Genomic DNA, 23,334 nt, shown 5'->3' on the forward strand with positions numbered 1-23,334 from the left:
CACAAGCTGGTCGTTTTTTTCGATAAGTTTGTCTTGTAGTTGAATTATTTGCTGTTGCATTTTTAATATTTCAGATTTCACTTCATTGTCAAGATCGATAATAATTTTTTCGATGTTTGTTTTGGTTTTTGAGTCTTTAACGGTTTGTATTTTTTGAACTTCATTTTTTAGCGTACTCAACAACTCTTCTACCGTCATGAAAGTGTTACGTTGCGGTGTGACGAGAGCGCGAAGACAGTGCCGTGGGACGGGCTGCCGTTACGAGCGTAAGACACGAACTGTATATATTATGACTTTTTTCGAAGGCAACAAATACTTTGGGTGTGAATAATAAATATATTAAATGAACACATTAATTATGCCAGTTTAATGAATCGATTGCATCTTATAACACTGCCTGACAGAAGAATTATGTCACACCTGGTTGTGTTACACAAAGTCATTAACAACTTAATTGAAAGTCCTGCCATCTTTGCCACTATTTAAACCCGTGTGCCGACTAGAAACATAAGACAAAATGTAACGTTCTTCTGCAATACATACACAACCAACTATCAGACACATTAACTAAACAATAGGATGCATGATCTGGGAAACAAGTTTAGGAGTACTATTGATATGTTTATTGATTCCATTTATAGAACTAAGCGTAATCTATACCAGCACTTTGTTAAATCCTACAAATTATGGTTGCGTTGGTAATGTAGTTTTAGTGATTTGTTTTATATGTAGTATTGTTCAAGTTTCTATATTATTTTATGTCACTGTTACATGTTTTACTAATATTGTTTCATATTCAGTTTATCAGTTTACTGTTTTATCGTGTTTTAATTTTTTTTGTATGACTTTCGATAGTTCACTAGGTATATCTGTTCTTAAAATCCATGTAAACGACCGGCTGGGCGTAAAACCAACTATAATAAAATATGTAAAAATTTTATAAAGAATTAAACCTAAATAGTGTCTCGTATAAACATAGTTATAAGAGATACCTATTAAATTTTTCTAAATGTCTAAATAAATATCAATTTTAACTTTATAATCATTTAAAAATATATCTGCCAAAAATATGGGAAAAACTAGATGCAAGATACTGTTAATTCTCAATTTTAAATATGAGATCAACACGGAAAAAATTGGTCCTAATGGTCGAGTGGTTATAGACGTTGTCCCGGTAAGACGAATATCCTGGGCTCGATTCCCAGTTGAGACCGTTATCATTTTATTTTTGGTAGGTATTACCCTCAAACGTTATTAAAGAAAGATGTTCTAATAAAAAAATAATATTTTTATGTTATAAACATTTTTTAATTGTAGATTTATTTTGTTTCAGGCAGAAGAAAAAACGTTTGCTTAACAGAAGAGTGCGTAAGAACAGGTAAGATTTATTTATAGATTTTGTGCTTAATCTTTAGTATGTTATATATTAAAAAATAAAAATGAAAATTGGTACGCAACCATTGTCGAAAAAGTGCTTAATAACTGAAAATAAAAGCTTAACTTATTTTGCATTTGAAACAGAACAGAAATATGTTAACACATTGAAAATATTTGCCGTATACTCAAAATAACACTAAAAGGTATACATCACTGTGTGGTATTGCAAATTTTCCATATAAACATTTTTCTATTACTTCTTATTTATTTTGAATTTCACACCCAGTTGGGTATGTTTATCATTTTTTTAACACAAATAACAACTTATTGAGTATAACATCACAAAAACAAAAAATTCCAACATGCGAGATGGAAAAATAATATATTAGCCACACGAGTGATTCCCGGCATATTATGCCGAGTTTGCAAAACTTCTTGAGTGATCGCACGCCATAATATGCCGTTTTTCAGTCGCATTTTTTTACTATTTTAAATATTTTTTTATGAATCCTAAAAATATAGGATAACCATTATAATATTGGTGATTCATTGGCTATATATTGGCGATATAGCACTAATATCAGTTTATATGTCTCCTTATTAAAATTCAGAGGTTTCAACAATTCAAATTCAAATTCAAAAAAATATTTATTGACCAAAAAGAGTACAAAGGGTATAACTTATAGGTTACATCCTATTTCTTCCAGCTAACCCAACAAATACACATTATATCACATGACCCAACAATTACATGTTAACAAATAAATAAAAAGAAATAACAGTAAATAAAAAATAAAAAAACAGAGGTATTTAATTCATGTAAGGTATTCATTCAAGGTGTAGTGATATTTGTGTAAAATAAATGTTTTTAGTGTTGATTTAAATTTAAGTGTGTCGGTTATTTGTTTGATGCTACGTGGAAGGTTGTTATATATTTTAATGGCCATATAGTGTGGTCCTTTTTGAAAAATAGTTTTGTTTGCTTTTGGGATTAATAGGTTTTCTGTGAACCTTGTAGCGTGTTTATGTGTTGAGTTTTTTTTGTGGGAACTTTTCTGGAGATGATCGTACCAACAGGCATAACTCCATTATATATATGTCCGTCACTGTCAGAAGTTTAAGATTTAAAAAAATTGGTCTACATGAATCCCGGTGATAAGAGTTTGTAATTTTTCGTAGGCACATCTTTTGGATGATAAAAACATCTTTGGCGTTTACTGAGTTTCACCAAAAAACTATTCCGTTTTTTATCATTGAGTATACGTATCCATAGTATGCGGTGATTACTGACTCGATGTTTAAGATATTTTTAAGGGTGCCTAGAACAAAAGAAAAGCTACTGATTTTTGCAACAACTTTAGACACATGTTATTTCCAGTTTATATTTGCATCTAGTTGTATTCCCAGCAGTGAACAAGTTTGGGAAGGTTAGGAAGGAAATAGATACAGAGCTAGGCAGTTGTTTGTTCTGCTTTGCGATTTAAATTCTACTGATACTTGTTTATATTTTGTGATTGATAGTTAAATATGTCAACAACATCCTTATTATATTCATTACCCAAATTCTGTTTACGGAAAACGAGAGTACAGAATTGTGATTCCGTGTTGGAGTTGCCACAATAAAACGTTAGATATTACCTCGATGGTATATTGTATAATCGTTTCCTCGATACCTGACAACCTGATAAGAAAGTTAATTTTATAACAACTTTGAATCTTAACTTCTGTACAAACCATTTATTGAACGAGGTAAACTTCGAAGTAAAACTGTTAAGATATTTGATATAAGTTCACTGTCCTCGAGTGCATAAAGTCCAAGCTGCTCGGTGCAAGCATTGATTGTGTGGCTCATAGTTATCAAGACACAATGGACTTTAACTACGAAATGGAGAGTTGATTGAGAGTTGCATTGCAAGTGTCAGATGGAGCGGCCATTGTGTTGGCGGATAACACTATGCAAGGGCCTAGCATTGATATATTATATTTAGATGAGAAATTAAGCTAAAAAATAGGTTCCGATTTTTTACCTGAACTTTCCCAACGCTCTAACAAAAACTACCGAATTCGTCTACGCGCACTGCTTATTGCGTTCCAATAGTGGAACAAGTTTCGACGCTATATTAGTATATAGTAGCGCCTCTAAATATAGCCTTTTGGGGCCAAGTGACAATGATTCCGGAATAAACCAATTAGGTCATTGATGGTTCAGTAGGACTAACTTAAACATATCTATTTTAAAAGTTGTGTACATAACAAATGTGTAAACAAAATAATAGCTAACAATGTAGTGGTAACAAATACCAAAGAATTAAAACAAAAACTGCTTAACATGCAATAATTATATATTAATTTAAATTAAGTTCAATTATACACTACTTTAATAATACACAACTGCTGACCCTGTACAAATCGCAAGTGCGCCCTACTGTCGAATTTGGCAGCCATCTCTGGTCCGGAGCCCCTAAATACCTGAACTATCGGGAAACCCAAGGAAATTATTATTTAAAATGAAGATTTGGCTTCAGAGGAGACTTGTGTACAGTGTACACAAGCGTTCACTCCAAGCTTGTGAACATAATGGATTGAATAATGCCTTAATACCAGTGGCCAGCAGTGTACACACAGTGGTATAAAGCTTTAATATATTACATTATTCATAGAGACTATACACATAATGCACAATGCTAAAAACGGGCGGTCCGTTTGATAGATTCCCCAATCTTAACAAACGGACTGCAATCTTTACAGCACAGGCGTCAGGTAGGTATGCTGTCCTTGTTCTATCGCTATTAAAATGGAAGATGCTCTGAGGAACTAGCGTCATTGATCCCTTCGGCACCGGTGCGTAGTCGGGATACACGCCAAACGCGCGCCCAACATTTGTACACAGTTGACATTTGTCACATGAGAACGGGTCGCTTCTACGATTCGTTCTTAAGTTCAACAGCTCGGCTGTGGAACGAACTGCCGGCCTCTGTGTTTCCTCCCTCCTACGACATGGGACTCTTCAAGACCCATGTTCACTCCTTCCTCTCCACAAAACGACCCTCCACACAGCATCCCCAAAGATTACATAGGCCCTGAGGGAAATAATTTTCTTCAGGGCCTCCTGTGTGGAGTTAATATAAAAAAATATAAAAAATATGTATTAAGTTAATACATATTTGAACGTTGATGGGAAGACCCGAAGTATAAACACTATTATAGTCACAATTGATTTCGAATTGCCCTTTTATCTGCTTAATTATTCATTGGCTAGTTGGGACCGGCTATATGCGTTCGTCGTATGAACGGAACCAATGAGAAGGATAATATATTTTATCAAACTTGCAGATTCCTACAATATATATTTAAACAATTTTATTTGGACAGCGTATTGCGCATAAATAAACCACTCACGCATTGCGCAAGATTTCAAAATTATTTGTTTTCACCTTGAGTTTTTATTTTATAAGTTTTAAAAGATTTGTTCAATTAAAATAATTTAAAATATTTTTGATTTTGATTTAGTCATGCATGTAAATATTCTTTAAGTATCTGAATACGTGTGTCTCGACACAGGTTTACCTAGTGAGACTAATGTCGATAAATACAAGTAAAAAACTTTATATTGATAGATAAATAAATAAAATAAAAAAAATATATATATATATTATATACATATAATTTTTGGTGATTTTTTCAACTACCACACTAGGCACGTATTATGGTAGTCGTACATGATTTATGTAAGAATAATAAAATAATATTTTGTAACAAATAAGTTTGTACCTAATACATAAGGGAAAACGAAATTATTATGGTAAAACAAAAATTAAAAAAAATAGATATTATTATAGAAACCATATCAGAAGTAAAAATAGAGATAAAAATTATTGATAAAAAGATATTTTAAAGAAAACAGAAAAAAATATTAAAAGTAAGATTAAAATAATGCAAAATATACCTTTTTTCTTCTTTAAAACAGGTTAATCTGGGTACGCACTTATCTAGAAATGTACCTATTTACGGTCACATTTAAATTTAGCAATATAAAAAAAAATAAATGATAGAGTTAAAATTTTTAAACAGTTTTAGGAACTCGTGTATTATTTAAAGAAAGCTCGTCTCCTTTAAAATAGCCAATGTTAAACACGGATAGTCAAAAAGTGTATAGAATTAATTGACTTTATATCGGTGTTCAATGCATTGCATATTTAAGAAGTGATGAACCAGAATTAGCGTTGAGCGAATGTAGTTCTAGTTTTAGGGACCATGCTTCACAGGTTTTGTGAAAAGCAGGTGTGTGCGTAATGGTGTGGAGACACCAGCAGGGTATTTTTCCGTACGTAGCACAAGCTTGTCTAAGTAAATAACTGGCGAATATCTATATCTAAGACCTTAATTTTGGGAATTGGTTCGTTTGAGGGGTGGGTAGGTTGGAATTTAAACATAATTCTCAAAATTAGTTTTTGAACTGTAATAACTGGATTGATAATAGATTCAGCACAGCCACCTCATCCCACAATACCATATGTTACCTCGGAAAAGGGCAAAACAGACGCTTCTTAAAGTCTCCAAGTCTAAGTTGGACCTAAGAGAGCAGAATATATGGCAGAGCTTACAGAGTATTTTTAATGTGTCATTTATATGAGCCTCCTGGCATAGTTGGTCGTCTATGATTGTTCCCAAATATTTAACTTCCTTCGATGATTTTAGGATGGAACATGTGCAGTGGATATTAGGTGAAGCTTCATGAGTGTTTAGATTGAGTGAACACGAATGAATGATTGGTTTAGGACAGTTATTGGAAGCATTATATTTGCGTATAGAAAATTTCAATAGTGGTTTGTCGATATTAAGTGTGAGGAGGTTTGTGTTTAGCTTATTTATTTATTTATTTATTTGTTAAGATATACACAGTACAATTAGATACAGTTAGATATTTTTAGTTATTACATAGTTGTAGTACCTATTACGAATGTCCATAAAATATCATTACGTAATTTCGCCTGAGATTGTTATAAGAGGAAGGAAGTGTGTGGATAGATAATAATAAATGAATTGAAAACAAGAATTATAATAAGCTCACGAATTGTAATTGACTGTTAATACATAGGAGTTTTGAAAAATGATGTGAAATTATTTTTGAAATATGTCATGCTAAGAAATTTAATAAGTTAGTTTTGTGTGTTAGAAAGGAATCATGAAAGATGTCTAAATGTAGTAATTTTTCGTAATGGGTGTATGTTGTGATTGCTCGAGTAATTACTGAGTTGTTTGCTGCATTGGTATTGTTGGCTTCAATGTGAAATAGTGTAGTGAGCCTGGTACGCCTCGTTGGAACATTTAAACCAATGACGGATAGCAATTCGGGACTATCTATTTTATGAATGCTTTAATTTTATTAGGCTATTATTAGTGTTATGAGTTACTGATTGCCATGATTCATCATCAAATATGAATACTGTATCATCTACAAATAATAATATCTTACCTCCAATATCCATGGTACACAGTGTGTTGATGTATCTGGAAGTGAGAGAATTTTTTCTATAAGTTATACGAATATGACACCTATATATGATAATATGTTACCATCTAAATTAAAAAAAAGTTTAACTTCTTTTAAACTGTTTTTTTATTAAAATAACCAAATGTACTATATGATTTATTTGTTATTCTTTATTCATATCTCTTTTTTCATTTAAACCATAGATAATATAACCACCACTATTTTGATTTTCACCTTATAATGCCCACGCACAGGCTTCGCCTTTGTGGGATTTTTTTGTTACTCTTTATATTTTGTAAAATTATATATATACCTGTATGTATCAAAAAAATTGACAGTAAATAAATAAAAAATAAAAAAATGAGAAATAAAACTGGACCTAGTACACTGCCTTGAGGTACGCCGTAAGACATACGTAATTTTTTTGCTGTTATAGTTGTTATTGAAGTATTTTGATTATGTGACGTTCAGGTCTTGAATTCACTAAACAAACAACAGGTTGTGGTCGAACGATTATAATATTAATGGTCCCGAGGATAATCACCTTCAACGTACCAACTAGAACACTCGATAGAAAATTATTTTTAATTGCAACAATAATATCAGGACTGAATCATTTAGATACTCGCTTGTACCTAGATGCAGTTGGCAAATTTTAGATGTGTTACAAGAAGGCTATAATAAGACATCTTAGTAATAATAACAATTAAGGTTATGATAATACTTTTCCGACGCGTCTTAAAATAAAAAAAAATACTTTTAAAATTAAACAATAACTTTGTAAACATCACTTATAAGTTATATATATTATAAGTGATGTTATTGTTTAATTTTAAATTATAATGTCACATCACAAAGTAACCGCTTCATATGAAGAAAAAATACTTTCGATTACTGTTCCACTGAATCATTATGTAAATATTATTAAATGTTTTTAAAAAGCAAAAATATGGCGTAAAATTACATAATTAAATAAATTAAATTTTTATAATTAATTTAGCTGAGATTCTGAAGATATCAGTTTTGATTCTCTCTAAATTCTTACTTGTTTGATGTTCTGATAAGATTAATTTAGTTTCATCTGATTTCTGTTGAACTTAATGTATCCTTTTTTATGAGAGAATTTATTCAAAGCTTTGCATCTGGACTACGTTTTAATTCAAGCTTTTGATAAATGATGACAACCTGATGGTAACAGATCTAAGAGTTGGTTGTACTCACATTGGAACTTAGTTTACGCGTGAAATAAATCAAAATAACTTTATTTACGTGAGAAGAAGCAAACGGAGAACGGAGAAATTGCCGATAGAATAATTCAATATGATATTGTAAATTGGGTCTACAAATATCCATTCGATGGCACTTTTGACACAAAGCAAAGAGGTTAATTTGGCCAGGCCAGTTGCTTCATGCTCGCCAGGTAGCCCTTTGTGATCGGACCAAACTACTCGACGTATATTGTGATGCGATGTCTTCCAAATGGTGAAATCCCGGTCTGAACATTCCTCCTCCCCCTCTCCTCACTCGCCCAAGTCCTACCTGTCGGACTTTCTTTCATAAACATAACGAAATTTCAGAGTTTCATCCCGGCGCAAACCAAATTAAGTTTTGCACCTCTTACAAAATGGCTTAAAACTACCAACGTTAAGAAATCTTTTGGCGAGTTTTCTGTACCTCCCTTTCGGCGAATAGTCTGAAAATGTTTGGCGTAACTTTATATTAACGGGCGTAAAGTTTGGCAGTCGAAGCGAGGGCGTTTGTCAGCTTTCAAATAAGTGGGACAATCAACTTCAAGTTGTCGGAAGATGTCTATTTCGTTTAGCCGAAGTTTGGAAAACTCTGGCAACCTTGAATTTATTTTAATCGATCTGGATAACCGTTTCTCGAGTTGACTCATGTGGAAAATTACATTATTTTTTTACAAAGAGCAAAATATTAAGGCTGTTGGATAGACTCTCATTATCCGGAATTTTAAAGAAATATTAATTCCAACGACTCGTCTTTGTACGAAAGAACATGAAACAAAAATGGTGCCCATTGGAAGTGCACATTTAATGGATATTTATTTTTCTTTTATTTTATTATAATTCTTTTACTGTACTTCTTAATAATTCATTTAGGACGAGAAAAAATCTATATCTATAATATTACAATTTTTATGAACACGTGATAATAAATTCGTATTTTACTCATATTATCAGGAAACCTATCAATTCATTCGTTAAGGGCCTGCAATCCCGTTTTAACCGGATTACGAATAATTTGAAAAAAAGATTTAAAATAAATTAGAAATACTCATTTTTCAAGATACCACATGGCAGAACAGATGTTATAGCAAAGCATAGCATTACAAGAGAAATGATACTATTTGCAAAACAGTGGATATATTTAATTAGAGTAATTACTTTTTAAATAACCTTCAAAATCCAATAAAATCTTCCAAAATGTTAAGAATGTCAAGATAAGAAATCTTTTATTGTAAATGGTAAAAAAAATAAAATTTAAATTCCGAGTAACTTTTTACTACTGTGAAAAAAAAATTATATAGTCGAGAAAGACGAGAAAATTTCCCTTTTGACGGGTTGGATAAGATAGCGTACAATTTGCTGCACCAATAAATCAGTCTCATATAACCCGTCGCGTCAATGCAAATCAATCACTTGAATAAAAAGCAATATTATTATTTCCAGACTTGGCTGACTGGTTATTTTTTTAGCTCCCGTTGATTGCCTGTCACTTCAGATATGCGAAGTTGCAAGTATAAATGTGTTTCCATTCATCACATTCAGAACGAAATTTGGTTTGGAAATCATCACCCGTTACCGAACACTGTTTACAGCCGTCTTTTTCTGGCATGAATCAGTTGTTACGTACAAATAACAGTATTACATCAAAGAAAATTATATATAGGGATTTTTTTATTCAACAAGTTGCTGTAAGATTTGAAAAATATTGATTGTTGCCACATTTTTTCTAATCCTTGTTTATCTTGCGATTCTTACAAATCTCGCCTCCCTGTAATCCTTGTATTTTGTTTTTATTGAAATTCCTGTCGATCTTGTCAATTCTTTTTAATCTTCATGTCTAGCAAATCTTAGATTTATTTTAAAATTTATAAATATTCCTGCAACAAATATTCTATTATACCTTGTAATTCTTATATCTTCAGGATTTTAAATATCTTATAGTATCTTTAAGTTCCAACGACGCGATGCGACGCCGACGCACAGTGGGCTGAAATTCGCCTTTCATAGACATAGAGACTTGAATTTTCAAGAGTATTTTATTGGCTAGAAATGGATTCTGCTGATCATTATTATGCTATAAAATTTCGTATGAAGCAATTGCGTGTACAAATGAAGGAGTTATCATTTTTTTAGAAAAAATTATATGGCACTGACATTAAAAATGAGGCTATCTTTGGAATCATAAGGTTGGCCATTATATCCTTACACACAGATATACTACTATTTATTTGTATTTTTTTGACATACTTCGTATTGTGGCGCAACTTGCGATTTTTTTTTTTAAATCCTCAAAGTTGAAAAAAACAAATTAAAGAATAACTTTGTTTTAAACCACTTTATTACATTTATAGACGTCGACCGGTTTCGGTTGAACTCAACCTTCATCAGGACAGTACAAATATAAACTAAAATATAATACAGAGGAAGATTATTAGGTAAACAATAAAGAAAGAGAAAGTATATAAATGTGAGGGAGAGAGCATCAGGGCAGCGGAGTAGGTAGTGGGGTCGGGGAGGGGTAGGGATTACCCAGGGAGAAAGGAAACATCTTTAAAATAGGGCTTTTAGTGAGTTCTATCTGTTTGTTTAAAATTGGGTAATTATTTTTATTTTTACTTGCTTTTGAGATTTCCAATGATTCTAGATTATTGAGACGTATTCCTATTTTATTTTTATGTAGTATTTGAACTCCTGTCGTTCTATTAAATGTATGATTAGTGTTAATTAGGTGTTCGGCGAATTCTGAAAAACCGGTATTTTTTAAACACCTGACATGTTCTTTTACTCGAATATTTACATTACGCGCGGTTTTACCAATATATATTGCCGGGCAATCGTTGCAATTAAGTTTGTAGATCCCAGAGTGGCTAAACGTATCTTCTTTATCTTTACAATTATTTAAAAATTTGGATAAGTTATTATTAGTATAGAAGGCCGGCCTAATTTCTGATGGAAGTTTAGATGTGCAAAGGGAAGAAAATTTACTTATGAACAAAATTCTACGCCATTGGGTAGTTAAATTATTATTATTAATAGTTGGTAGAGCATTATATAGAAATTTATTTATTTATTAATTGTGTATTTGGGGAAAAACACATTGGCATTATTGAATACATTGGTTACAAATGAGGCTAATTTAAAAGTAGGGGAATTACAGCAGGAAACAACGGGTCTAATGGCTTCTTTCCTGACACTCCTTAATTCCTTCCACTCACAAATCCAGTTCACATTAGAGATGGGCATAAATTCCAGCTTAAACTTTCTAGATCTTTCTTTGTCTATCGTTAAAAATAGAATTAACTTCAACATTTTTAGAAAACCTACATTTACGGACACCGTAATCCATAACACCTCCAACCACCCTATCTCACATAAACATTCCTCCTTTCACAGCATGATCCACCGGCTAGTCACCATCCCATTATCTAATAATAATTTTTCTAACGAACTCCTTACAATAAAACAAATAGCTAATAACAACGGTTATCACTCTGATCTTATTGATAAAATCCTTTCAAAAAAACTTCGCCGAATCGCAACAAATAAATTTCTATATAATGCTCTACCAACTATTAATAATAATAATTTAACTACCCAATGGCGTAGAATTTTGTTCATAAGTAAATTCTCTTCCCTTTGCACATCTAAACTTCCATCAGAAATTAGGCCGGCCTTCTATACTAATAATAACTTATCCAAATTTTTAAATAATTGTAAAGATAAAGAAGATACGTTTAGCCACTCTGGGATCTACAAACTTAATTGCAACGATTGCCCGGCAATATATATTGGTAAAACCGCGCGTAATGTAAATATTCGAGTAAAAGAACATGTCAGGTGTTTAAAAAATACCGGTTTTTCAGAATTCGCCGAACACCTAATTAACACTAATCATACATTTAATAGAACGACAGGAGTTCAAATACTACATAAAAATAAAATAGGAATACGTCTCAATAATCTAGAATCATTGGAAATCTCAAAAGCAAGTAAAAATAAAAATAATTACCCAATTTTAAACAAACAGATAGAACTCACTAAAAGCCCTATTTTAAAGATGTTTCCTTTCTCCCTGGGTAATCCCTACCCCTCCCCGACCCCACTACCTACTCCGCTGCCCTGATGCTCTCTCCCTCACATTTATATACTTTCTCTTTCTTTATTGTTTACCTAATAATCTTCCTCTGTATTATATTTTAGTTTATATTTGTACTGTCCTGATGAAGGTTGAGTTCAACCGAAACCGGTCGACGTCTATAAATGTAATAAAGTGGTTTAAAACAAAGTTATTCTTTAATTTGTGTAATAATGTCAAGCCACAAAGTGTTTGCTTCCTTCGATAATTTGAAAAAAACACTTTTTAACGTTGATGATTCATTTTAATACTTTACATATGAGTATGCTTTGTCTAGTTTACAATATTTTATTTACACTGCAAGCCAAAACAGTTTAAGAAATCACAAAAAAATTGTGAAAATTGAAAATCCAAGTCTCTATGTCTATGAAAGGCGATTTTCAGCCCACTGTGCGACGGTGAAATTTCTCATGGAATTTCGGAATGCTTCCTAGGTATTTTAAACTTGCTTATACGAGTATTTATCTAATTTTTGAAATATTTTATAAAAACATTATATTTTAGAAACTTGTATTTGAAAGAGAAAAAAAAATCTAAATAAATAAATATATTATCACTAATAAAAATGTGAACAAAAAACGGTAAATATTCGGAATCGCTGGACACGTATTATACGAAATATTTTTTGATAAAACCTTCTGATTTACCTTAATTACTACAAAAGGAATCTGACTGCATTTGTGATATTTTTAATTTTAGCAGTTTAATTTTTAATTACGTAAATCGAAAATTCACTTTCGTTGTATGGGATGACAGCTGGAATGATTTCTGTTGATGACATTTTCTCTTGTTGGTATTCCCGATACGAGTAGCTAATAGTTCTAATGTTGTCATGTAACAATACTCCCGCCGTTGAATGGCTAAAAGATAAACAATTTTATATAATAATATTTGAATTATTTGCATAGATTGGTTTTTATGCAAAATCAAATCTTATAAGTATTTGTACAATGATTTGTGCAAAATTATTGTACAAATACATTTCTACAATAATCTATTTTATTACTAACTATAAACTAGTCAAACTATTATCAGTTTATGGCAACAGTAGAGCGGTACAACAGTTCGAGGTTTTGATTAGAACTTATCGTTCTAAATGTGATTTGGATTTCGAAGAATGTAAATCCAATAAGAAAAATGTGATTAAGACGTATTATAGGCAATATAACAATATTAAGATAAAGACAATATTACCAAAATGTCAAAGCATAAAATAAAAATAAAATCTACACGTAAAACACAAACCCAATATAAACACACATCACTCGCAAACACACAAGATTATATTTTAAATGTATTATTTTCTCTTTAAATGTATTATGTAGATTATATTTTCATATTATAAAATGATGGCCTCAGCACGGGCAAGCCACCCAGTGAGGCCAACATTACTGGAAAACTTGAAATGTAAAAAATATTGTACCAAATAATAATAAAATAAATAAATAAAGACAAAAGTGCTATTCTCAGGCAGGCATATTTAATTTAAGGGAATGAGAACCTAAAATTTTAGATTATACCTGGATTCTGTTAGGCTTATAATTCATCTTAGTTCCGGAGGGAGTTTGTTCCAAGCTTTCGGCCCAGATGCTTCGAAATCGCGATAACCAAACATAGTATTTGTCTTGCGCTTGGGTTCCTCATCTCAGACCAGTGTTTTTCGGAACGCATAGTTCAAATATGTAAGGTGGGCCATTTCATTGATGGACTTAACACCATCCAACACAATTTGTACTGAATTCTTTCAGGGCACTTGGGCCAGTGAAGGTTACAAAGGTGTTCTGAAATGTGCAAATATTTAGAAGCCCCGGTTATGAGATTACACTGATTGAAGTTTGTCAGTTTAATATTTGTAAGTTTAGTTTTTGAGACTGCGTAAAAGTTGATTAATAGTTTTGTTACCTCTCTAGGAAGGTTTCATCGGACAGACTGAGGACGGGTTGTGTCACAGAATTTGAAAAATTCGTCAAATTTCAAAATTGATTTTTGAGTTCTGTGAAGAATCTATTTAAGTTCTGCCATTTTATCATTATTGGCCGGTTGTTACACAAAACTGAAATAATAACAGAACTTGAAAAGAACAAGCAACGAACTGCATTCTTTTTAAAAAATTTTTTTAGGCTAAGAACCCTAAAAGAGTTAAACAGCTGCGTAGCTGGAAATATAGATGGTTTTTGGGATGACTTTTAAAATTAACCTCTGAACTATTTCTGCAGGCGACAGGTTAATTTTGAAAGTCTCTCCCCAACCGATTATACCATATTGTAATATAGATTGGGCAAGAGAATATATATTATTTTAATCATACTGGATGATATGATGGTTCTTAATTTAATGAAAATTTATATTAATTTTCTGACTCTATTAACAGTATTTTTAATTTGCTCGCTCAGTATTTTGTGACAAGCAATTTTTGTCAAACCATATTTTGAGAATGTTATATTGGAATTTTTGTCAAACCAAATTTTGAGAATGTTATGTTGGAATTTTTGTCAAACCAAATTTTGAGAATGTTATGTTGGATTTTTTTTCAAACCACATTTTGAGAATGTTATGTTGAAATTTTTGTCAAACCATATTTTGATAATGTTATGTTGGAATTTTTGTCAAACCATATTTTGAGAATGTTATGTTGGAATTTTTGTCAAACCATATTTTGAGAATGTTATGTTGGAATTTTTGTCAAACCATATTTAGAGAATGTTATGTTGGAATTTGCTATCCTCGTTGTTTGTTCCCATGTTTTTCCCTTTGATATCAGTATAATGTCGTCTACATACGATATGATATCTCCAACTATTGGGAGTGTGAACATTTTATTTACATTTGAATTATTTTTTACTTCTTCCAGCATTGTGGGTTTGAAGTAAGACAAATTTGATTTAGAATTAATATATTCACAGGGAGTTCAATAAATTGGCAAAAATTGCAATCCACGAGTACGAATATGACGCCATCAATGCTTGCAAGCGAAAAATAACGTTCTCATAAAGCTGGTACTATACTGCCTGGAATCTTATAGGTAAATGTAGGAAAAATAACGTAATGTTTTCTACGGTACGTAAAATACGCCATTACAGGTTTCGACAAACTTCGGAATCGTTTATGGCAATTTTTATGATGCATTTACTTTTTATGTAAATATATTCTTTTCAAGCATAAAATCCTTCGAACAAATACATAAATTTTCAGTTGGAAAGAGTTTGAAAATTTCTATGTAGGAGGAAATATTCTCTTTATGTAAATGTAGGTAAAATGTAATGGTTGCGTAAATAAATATAAATATATATATTACTTATTGTATTAATAGATTATAATATATTACAGAAATAAGGTAAGCTTAAATAAAATAGTATATTTACATTGGGTTTCTACATATTATGAGATTTGAATACTACTCTTCCATGGAAGCGTTAGCTGTATTTAATGTATTTGTTTCACTTGATCGTTCCATGTATTCCTCGAGCGTCCTCGAATTCTTCAAACATTCACTTCCAAGTCCATACATTGTCCTCACACTTCTTTCTTCGTTCATCACGTACGCCTAATTTTACCACAAATAATTATTTTAGTCGTGCTTCACTACCATTCGCTTCATGCAATATCATTTACTGTTAAAATATGTCAAAAATTAAAATATTTCCACAGTTAAAATATGTCGCCAGTAAAAATATGTCGACAGTTAAAATATTTCGTCAATTAAAATATGTCGACAGTTAAAATATTTCGTCAATTAAAATATATCGAAACTTAAAATATGTCATAAGATAAAATATGTCGACAGTTAAAATATGACGAAAATTAAAATATGTCGATAATTAAAATATTTCGTCAATTAAAATATGTCGTCAATTAAAATATGTCGACAATTAAAATATATCGACACTTAAAATATGTCATAAGATAAAATATGTCGCCAGTTAAAATATGTCGAAAATTAAGATATGTCGAAAGTTAAAATATTTCGTCAATTAAAATATGTCGACAATTAAAATATATCGACACTTAAAATATGTCATAAGATAAAATATGTCGACAGTTAAAATATGTCGAAAATTAAAATATTTCGACAGTTAAAATATGTCGCCAGTTAAAATATGTCGAAAATTAAAATATGCCGACAGTTAAAATATATCGTCAATTAAAATATGTCGACAATTAAAATATATCGACACTTAAAATATATCGACACTTAAAATATGTCATAAGATGAAATATGTCGAAAATTAAAATATGTCGATAATTAAAATATTTCGTCAATTAAAATATGTCGTCAATTAAAATATATCGACACTTAAAATATGTCATAAGATAAAATATGTCGAAAATTAAGATATGTCGACAATTAAAATATTTCGTCAATTAAAATATGTCGTCAATTAAAATATGTCGACACTCAAAATATGTCATAAGATAAAATATGTCGACAGTTAAAATATGTCGACAATTAAAATATATCGACACTTAAAATATATCGACACTTAAAATATGTCATAAGATAAAATATGTCGAAAATTAAAATATGTCGATAATTAAAATATTTCGTCAATTAAAATATGTCGTCAATTAAAATATATCGACACTTAAAATATGTCATAAGATACAATATGTCGAAAATTAAGATATGTCGACAGTTAAAATATTTCGTCAATTAAAATATGTCGTCAATTAAAATATGTCGACACTCAAAATATGTCATAAGATAAAATATGTCGACAATTAAAATATGTCGACAGTTAAAATATGTCGAATATTAAAATATGTGAATTATTAAAATTTACAATTAAAATGTGTACATTATGTGGACTTTAATTCGACTCCCTATCTAATTCCAGTTGAGAAATTAGACTAAATACTTCATCGGGCGTCCCCGACTTTTGCTACCATTCACTACTGTATATCACATGAAAGTAACAACTTTAGAAAATCTACATTATATCGACTCTAATTCGACTCTGTATGTCATTCCAATGCATAGATAAATGCGTAAGTCTTCGTTGGGCATCCCCGACGTCTTGTACCATTCAAACTATTCTCTAAAAACTCTTGGCACTAATACAAACAAACTTTGAAATTTTCACCAGTTCGGCAGATTTAGTAGTTTTGGACTCTGTAGGACACAAACAAAGAAACATTCATTTTTGTACACATAGATTAATAATATAATAGGTAAATGTATTATATGCTGTAATAAGTACGCTGCAGTGAGAAAGAAAGAAAGTAATTACATTACATGCCTGGTAAATGTGATGTAAATGTAAGTAGTTAAAACGCATCTAAAATAATGTAATTAGTAGTAAACAGAGATGTGCTTTATTTCAAATAAATCCATTTGAAATGGAAATGCAAAATGCAAAATGGGTATTTTCCATTTTGCATTTTAAATGCTTTTCTAAAAACCATTTTTCATTTTGCATTTTAAATGCTTTTCTCAATGCATTTTCCATTTTAAATGCTTTTTTGCAACATTCTTCCTACTTTCTCGACTCATCTTTTTTTCGTAAGCCCCAAATATCAGTCATTCCTCAACCTCGCTATTTTTTTTTTTTTTTTTTTTTCCTTTATTCATGAAATATTAATGTGTACAGTTTTTACATGCTTTTCGACTACCACACTAGACACACGCCCGTATTATGGCTATGAGAGATAATTTACATTTGTCAAGTTTCTACCTGGTAGGAGCCCTGGCAATTGAGTGATACCATTACAAAAAATACTGATTCAAATACTGAACATGGCCATGACGCTGTAATATTAAATGTTAGATAGCAGTTTCTATGTTTTTACGTTGACAACATTAGTCCCGCGCAAATTTTTTGTGGTTTCATAATCTGTAGTCGTGGTGTTTTTGGATTTACCATCATGTATATGTTTGTTCTACATTGATGTCCATTATTAAATGACAAAATTGTTTAAAAATTCTATAATTATTTTAATTGTGTAATGAAACGCTGTTTGATCAAAGATGGAGAATAGACTGTCATTTATTTCATATAAGTTTACATATTAAATACATAGATGGCAGCACTAGTCTTATATTGTTGTTATCATTTCAACACCCCCACTATAACTAACAATATAAATACAATTAAATTAAACAATTTGCACACCTAGTTTATCCAAAAATTCATAATGTTTTGTGGAACCCAAACTTTTGGTGAACAAATCAGCAGGCATTTCAGCTGTTGGCAAATACTTAACATTTACAATATTATTTGCTACACATTCTCTACAAAAATGATATTTAATATCAATATGTTTGGTGCGCTTATGAAAAACTGGATTTGCTGTTAACTTTTGCGCACTCTGATTGTCATTGAAAATATCAATAGTATACATTTTTTGAGTTATTTCATATTGTAAATTTCTCAAATAAATTGCTTCTTTGCAGGCTTCGGTGATGGCCATATATTCAGCCTCACTACTAGATAGTGCAACAGTATTCTGTTTTTTTGTTTCCCAAGATATAACACAACCAGATAAAGTAAAACAAATTCCAGTGTATGACCTCCTATCTATAATGTTTCCGCCCCAATCAGCATCTACAAACCCTTTTAATATTGAGCTTCCACTAGCGGAATACTTTAAACCATAATCTTTAGTACATTTTAGGTATCTCAATAACCTTTTTACATAAGAACAATGTTCTTTGGAATAACAATTATTAAATTGGCTTAAAAAACCAACCGTATATGCAATGTCCGGTCTGGTTAGAACCGCTAAATACATAAGACATCCAATTATTTGTTGATATGGAAAATTACCAACACAATGTTCATTTTTTGACACATTTAACTTTGTTTCCATTGGAGTCTGTGCAGGTTTACTTTGGCTCATATTAAACTTATGCAACAGCTGATCAATATAATCTTTCTGACTTAATATTATTGTTTGCTTAGATTTGTTAACAGTTATGTTAACACCCAGACATTTCTTTATTTCTCCTAAATCTTTTATTTTGAAATGACTTGTTAAGACATCCTTTAAATGCTTAGTTTCATTAGTATCATTTGAAAAAACAAAAAAATCATCTACAAACAATGCGACAATAGTTTTAAACTGATCTTTCATTTTTGTATACATACATGGTTCTATTTTAGATCTAATATAACCTATGCTTAACAAACATTCATCTACTTTTTTATACCAAGCTCTTGAGGATTGTTTAAGCCCGTAAATGGCCTTTTTTAATTTAAGTACTTGACCATTTTGTGTTTTTTCAGAAAAACCTTTTGGTATTTGCATGTAAACAGTTTCCGCAAGTGTACCATTCAAGAAAGCCGTTGTTACATCAAGATGTGTTGTTTTCAAATGTAGTTGTACTGACAATGCAAAAAGTAATCTTAATGTAGTATGTCTCACTACAGGAGAAAATGTTTCTGTAAAGTCCACACCTTCAACTTGTGAAAAACCTTTTGCCACTAAACGTGCACGAAAGCGGACTTTATTTTCACTATCATACTTTTTACGAAGCACCCACTTGCACTGTACAACTCTTCCAAGCGTCATGCAGAGACAAACCAGCCGCATTATCATATGTTTCACTGTCAACGCACAGATTTGATAACCCATACCTCTCTGGAATCTTCCTCTCCCGGTTAGGTCGGCACTGCGGGCTTTCTTTCTCACTATCTGCATCTTCATAATCACTGGGAACATATGTTTCATCATTATCTATAAAACTGTCCATGAAACTTGAGTGTTCTTGACTAGGCACAGGTTCAATTTCACATTGTTCTGTATCATCAAGTTCCTTACTATCCCCCACTGAATCAACATTCTGACCACATTGTTCTGTATCATCAAGTTCCTTACTATCCCCCACTGAATCAATATTCTGACCTTGCACTTCCATTAAATTTTCAGATTTTGATTCCTTCTCAATGATGATCACATCTCTACTAGTCGTTACATTCCTTGTTTCTGGATTGAAGACCCTATATCCTTTTATATTATCTGGATATCCTATGAGAATACATTTGGTTGTTTTCTTATCCCACTTCTTTCGCTTTTCTTTAGCTACATGGACCATCACAGTGCTACCGAAAACTCTGATATGACTTATATCCGGTTTGGAGCCAGTCCACAACTCATATGGAGTTTTATTTTCCAATGCCGCTGCCACAATCCGATTCTGCAGGTACACTGCCGTATTGGTGGCCTCACCCCAGAACTCTTTGCCTAAGTTTGCATCAAAAAGTAGACATCTTGCTTTTTCAACTATTGTGCGATTAAATCGTTCACACAATCCATTTTGTTGTGGGGTGTAAGGGTTGCTTTTCTGATGAATCACACCGGCACTATTCAGGAAATCATCAAATTCTTTATTGCAATACTCCAGTCCGTTGTCACTCCTTAATACTTTGATTGTTTTTTTTGTTTGATTTTCCACCTGAGCTTTAAAAATCTTGAAATACTTCAAAGCCTGATTTTTGTGTTTTAAGAAATAAACAAATGTCATCCTACTATGATCATCAACAAATAACAAGAAGTATCTCGAGCCGCCCATAGACACATTCTCCATAGGCCCACATATGTCTGTGTGCACAATATCTAGGAGATTACTGTTTCGTTGGCCACTGCTCTTAAAAGGTAACCGGCATTGTTTGCCTTCACAACATGTTGTGCATGAAGATTTGCTTATGTCAACTTTTTTATCAAGTGACATACCATGCACAGCTTTTTCCATCTGATTCAAATAATCTTTGTTTATGTGTCCTAACCTTCGATGCCAAGTCATTCCTGACACAACTGATGCTGCTAAACAGTCTTGTTTTAGCAAATTCACTTTATATACTCCATTGACCAACACTGCCGTAGCAATCATCTCGTTATTTTTATTATAAACTGAACAACCATTTCCAGTGAAAGATACACGGTTGCCTTTCATAATCAGTTGGCTAACAGATAATAAATTCGTTGTTAGACTTGGTACACAATATACGTTTTTCACCATGATGTCATACTCATGATTATCTGTTTTAGTCACGATTTTTACATCGCCAGAACACAATACTGACACCTTTTCACTGTTTGCGACAACAATTATTTTTTCTTGTTCATACTGCGCATTTATAATCCAACTTTCATTTGCTGTCAGATGTACACTCGCGCCCGAGTCGATATACCAATCGTCTTTGTTAAAATTTCCACTCAGGAACACTGCGCTAAACGCATTAGACTGCATTCGATCCTTATTTATCTGATTTGACAAGTTATTTTCTGTATTTGTACACTGGTTCTTGTAATGCCCGATTTGTTTACATCTGTAGCACTTTATATGCTTGTTGACGTTTGACTTTGACAAGCCAGTGCTGCCATTGCTGCCAACATAACTTTTGCTGGCCATAGACATATTCGTATTATTTTTTCCTTTGTACTTTGAAGTTGAACGAATTGCTAAAGCTCCGCTAACTTCACTCCCGTCATGACTTGCTGAATCCATATCTAACAATTTTGTTTTTATGGAGTCTGTCGTTATAGGAATTCCTGAATGTTCTAATGCCATAACCATCGGCGAGAAACGATCTGGCAAACCAGCGAGTAGCAATGATGCTGTCCATGTGTCATTAATTTCGAATCCCGTTCCTGAAAGCTTCTGTGCTGTATCGATAATCTGCGTCACATAAGACGTCATCGAACTGCAATTCTCTCGGCGAATCGAAATTAAATTTCTCAGCAAACTTATTCTCCGTGAAAATCCGTTGTCGTCGAATAATTTTTTTAATTTATCCCATAACTCTTTACTGGATGTAGCATCTTTTACGTGAACATATAAAGACGAGTCGATTGTCATAATCAATTTTGCTTTGGTTTTTGCATCATCTGCAGGTTTTATTTCAATCCCGACTTCTGGCTGCACACAATGCTTCATGCCTTCGAGGATTAAAAAATTCTGTGCCGCAAAACACCATATGTCGTAATTATCACGTCCCGTTAGCTTGGGTACGTTGACAAGATAGTTCGCCGACATTTTTAAACTGCGATATACTAAAGTTGTACACTTTTATTATAACAATCCGTCACGACACAGTTCAATCGCGTTTTGTAATCGTGTTTTTTATACTGGTCAAAAAAAAAAAAAAACAACAAAATCGCGAAGATTTATAAGCGAACGGCCCATAACCTGTAATGAAACGCTGTTTGATCAAAGATGGAGAATAGACTGTCATTTATTTCATATAAGTTTACATATTAAATACATAGATGGCAGCACTAGTCTTATATTGTTGTTATCATTTCAACAAATTGTTTGACCTGAGAAACCATTTTGAATTTTCAATGCATTTTGAAAATAGGTATTTTGCATTTTGCATTTGAACTGTTTTTCTAAAAACCATTTTGCATTTTGCATTTTCAAATGGAAAAGTTTTGACCCATTTCCATTTTGCATTTAAAATGGTTTTGGGTACCCATTTTGCACATCTCTGGTAGTAAAACATCATGATATGTTATATAACATTTGCCGAATAAATTGTCACGTATGGAAAATGAGGTTAATTTTAATTTGTGAAAGGGCACTGAAGAAAAATAAACACTTAGCAATTGTGACCTATATTACCTGATGCCACGTATATTGTTTTTCTGATGCCTGAACATTAGCTATCAAAACATCGATAATTTAATCTGTTCTTTCTGCTGCCTCGTGTAGAAACTAATTAACTCATCAACCATCACGCCGTTTCCTGGTAGTGGTAAGCAGAGAGGACGGACCGCCAAACAATTCAATCTTGGCACAATTTTTTTTCCTCATTCACATTCATAAATCGTCTAATACATATTCTTCTGTTATTCCGACTCTTGACGTGGCCCGACTCAAGCATCTGTTTCACTTGATCGTGCCATGTCTTCCTAGAGCGTCCCTGACTTATTATACCTTTGGCATTAGCGTAATACATGCCCCAACTATCTAAGCGTCCTTTTCTTAATCTTACTCACTACGCTTACATCAGGCTTGCAATCTTTGCGAATCTCCACATATCTCTCATGGTTTTACACATTTATAGAGTGTTCAGTCTGCCATACGTCAGGGTAGGTACCAGCGCTCCATTGTAGACCGGTAGATAGCTTCACGTTGTAAA

General features: G+C 32.0%; 1 protein-coding gene across 1 annotated transcript in view; it reads left to right on the forward strand.

Annotated features, from left to right (window-relative positions):
* The window catches only part of Nep1 (M13 family metallopeptidase neprilysin 1), a 217,407-nt gene that overhangs the window by 119,802 nt on the left and 74,271 nt on the right, over window positions 1–23,334 (forward strand). The window contains exon 2 of the mRNA XM_089634807.1: window positions 1,334–1,378. Coding sequence (XP_089490933.1) covers window positions 1,334–1,378 — 45 coding nt within the window. The remainder of the gene's footprint in view (window positions 1–1,333; window positions 1,379–23,334) is intronic.

The sequence above is a fragment of the Hesperophylax consimilis genome, chromosome 8 (assembly GCF_061612785.1).
Source record: "Hesperophylax consimilis isolate HC1 chromosome 8, BYU_Hcon_1.0, whole genome shotgun sequence".
Classification (NCBI taxonomy): domain Eukaryota; kingdom Metazoa; phylum Arthropoda; class Insecta; order Trichoptera; family Limnephilidae; genus Hesperophylax; species Hesperophylax consimilis.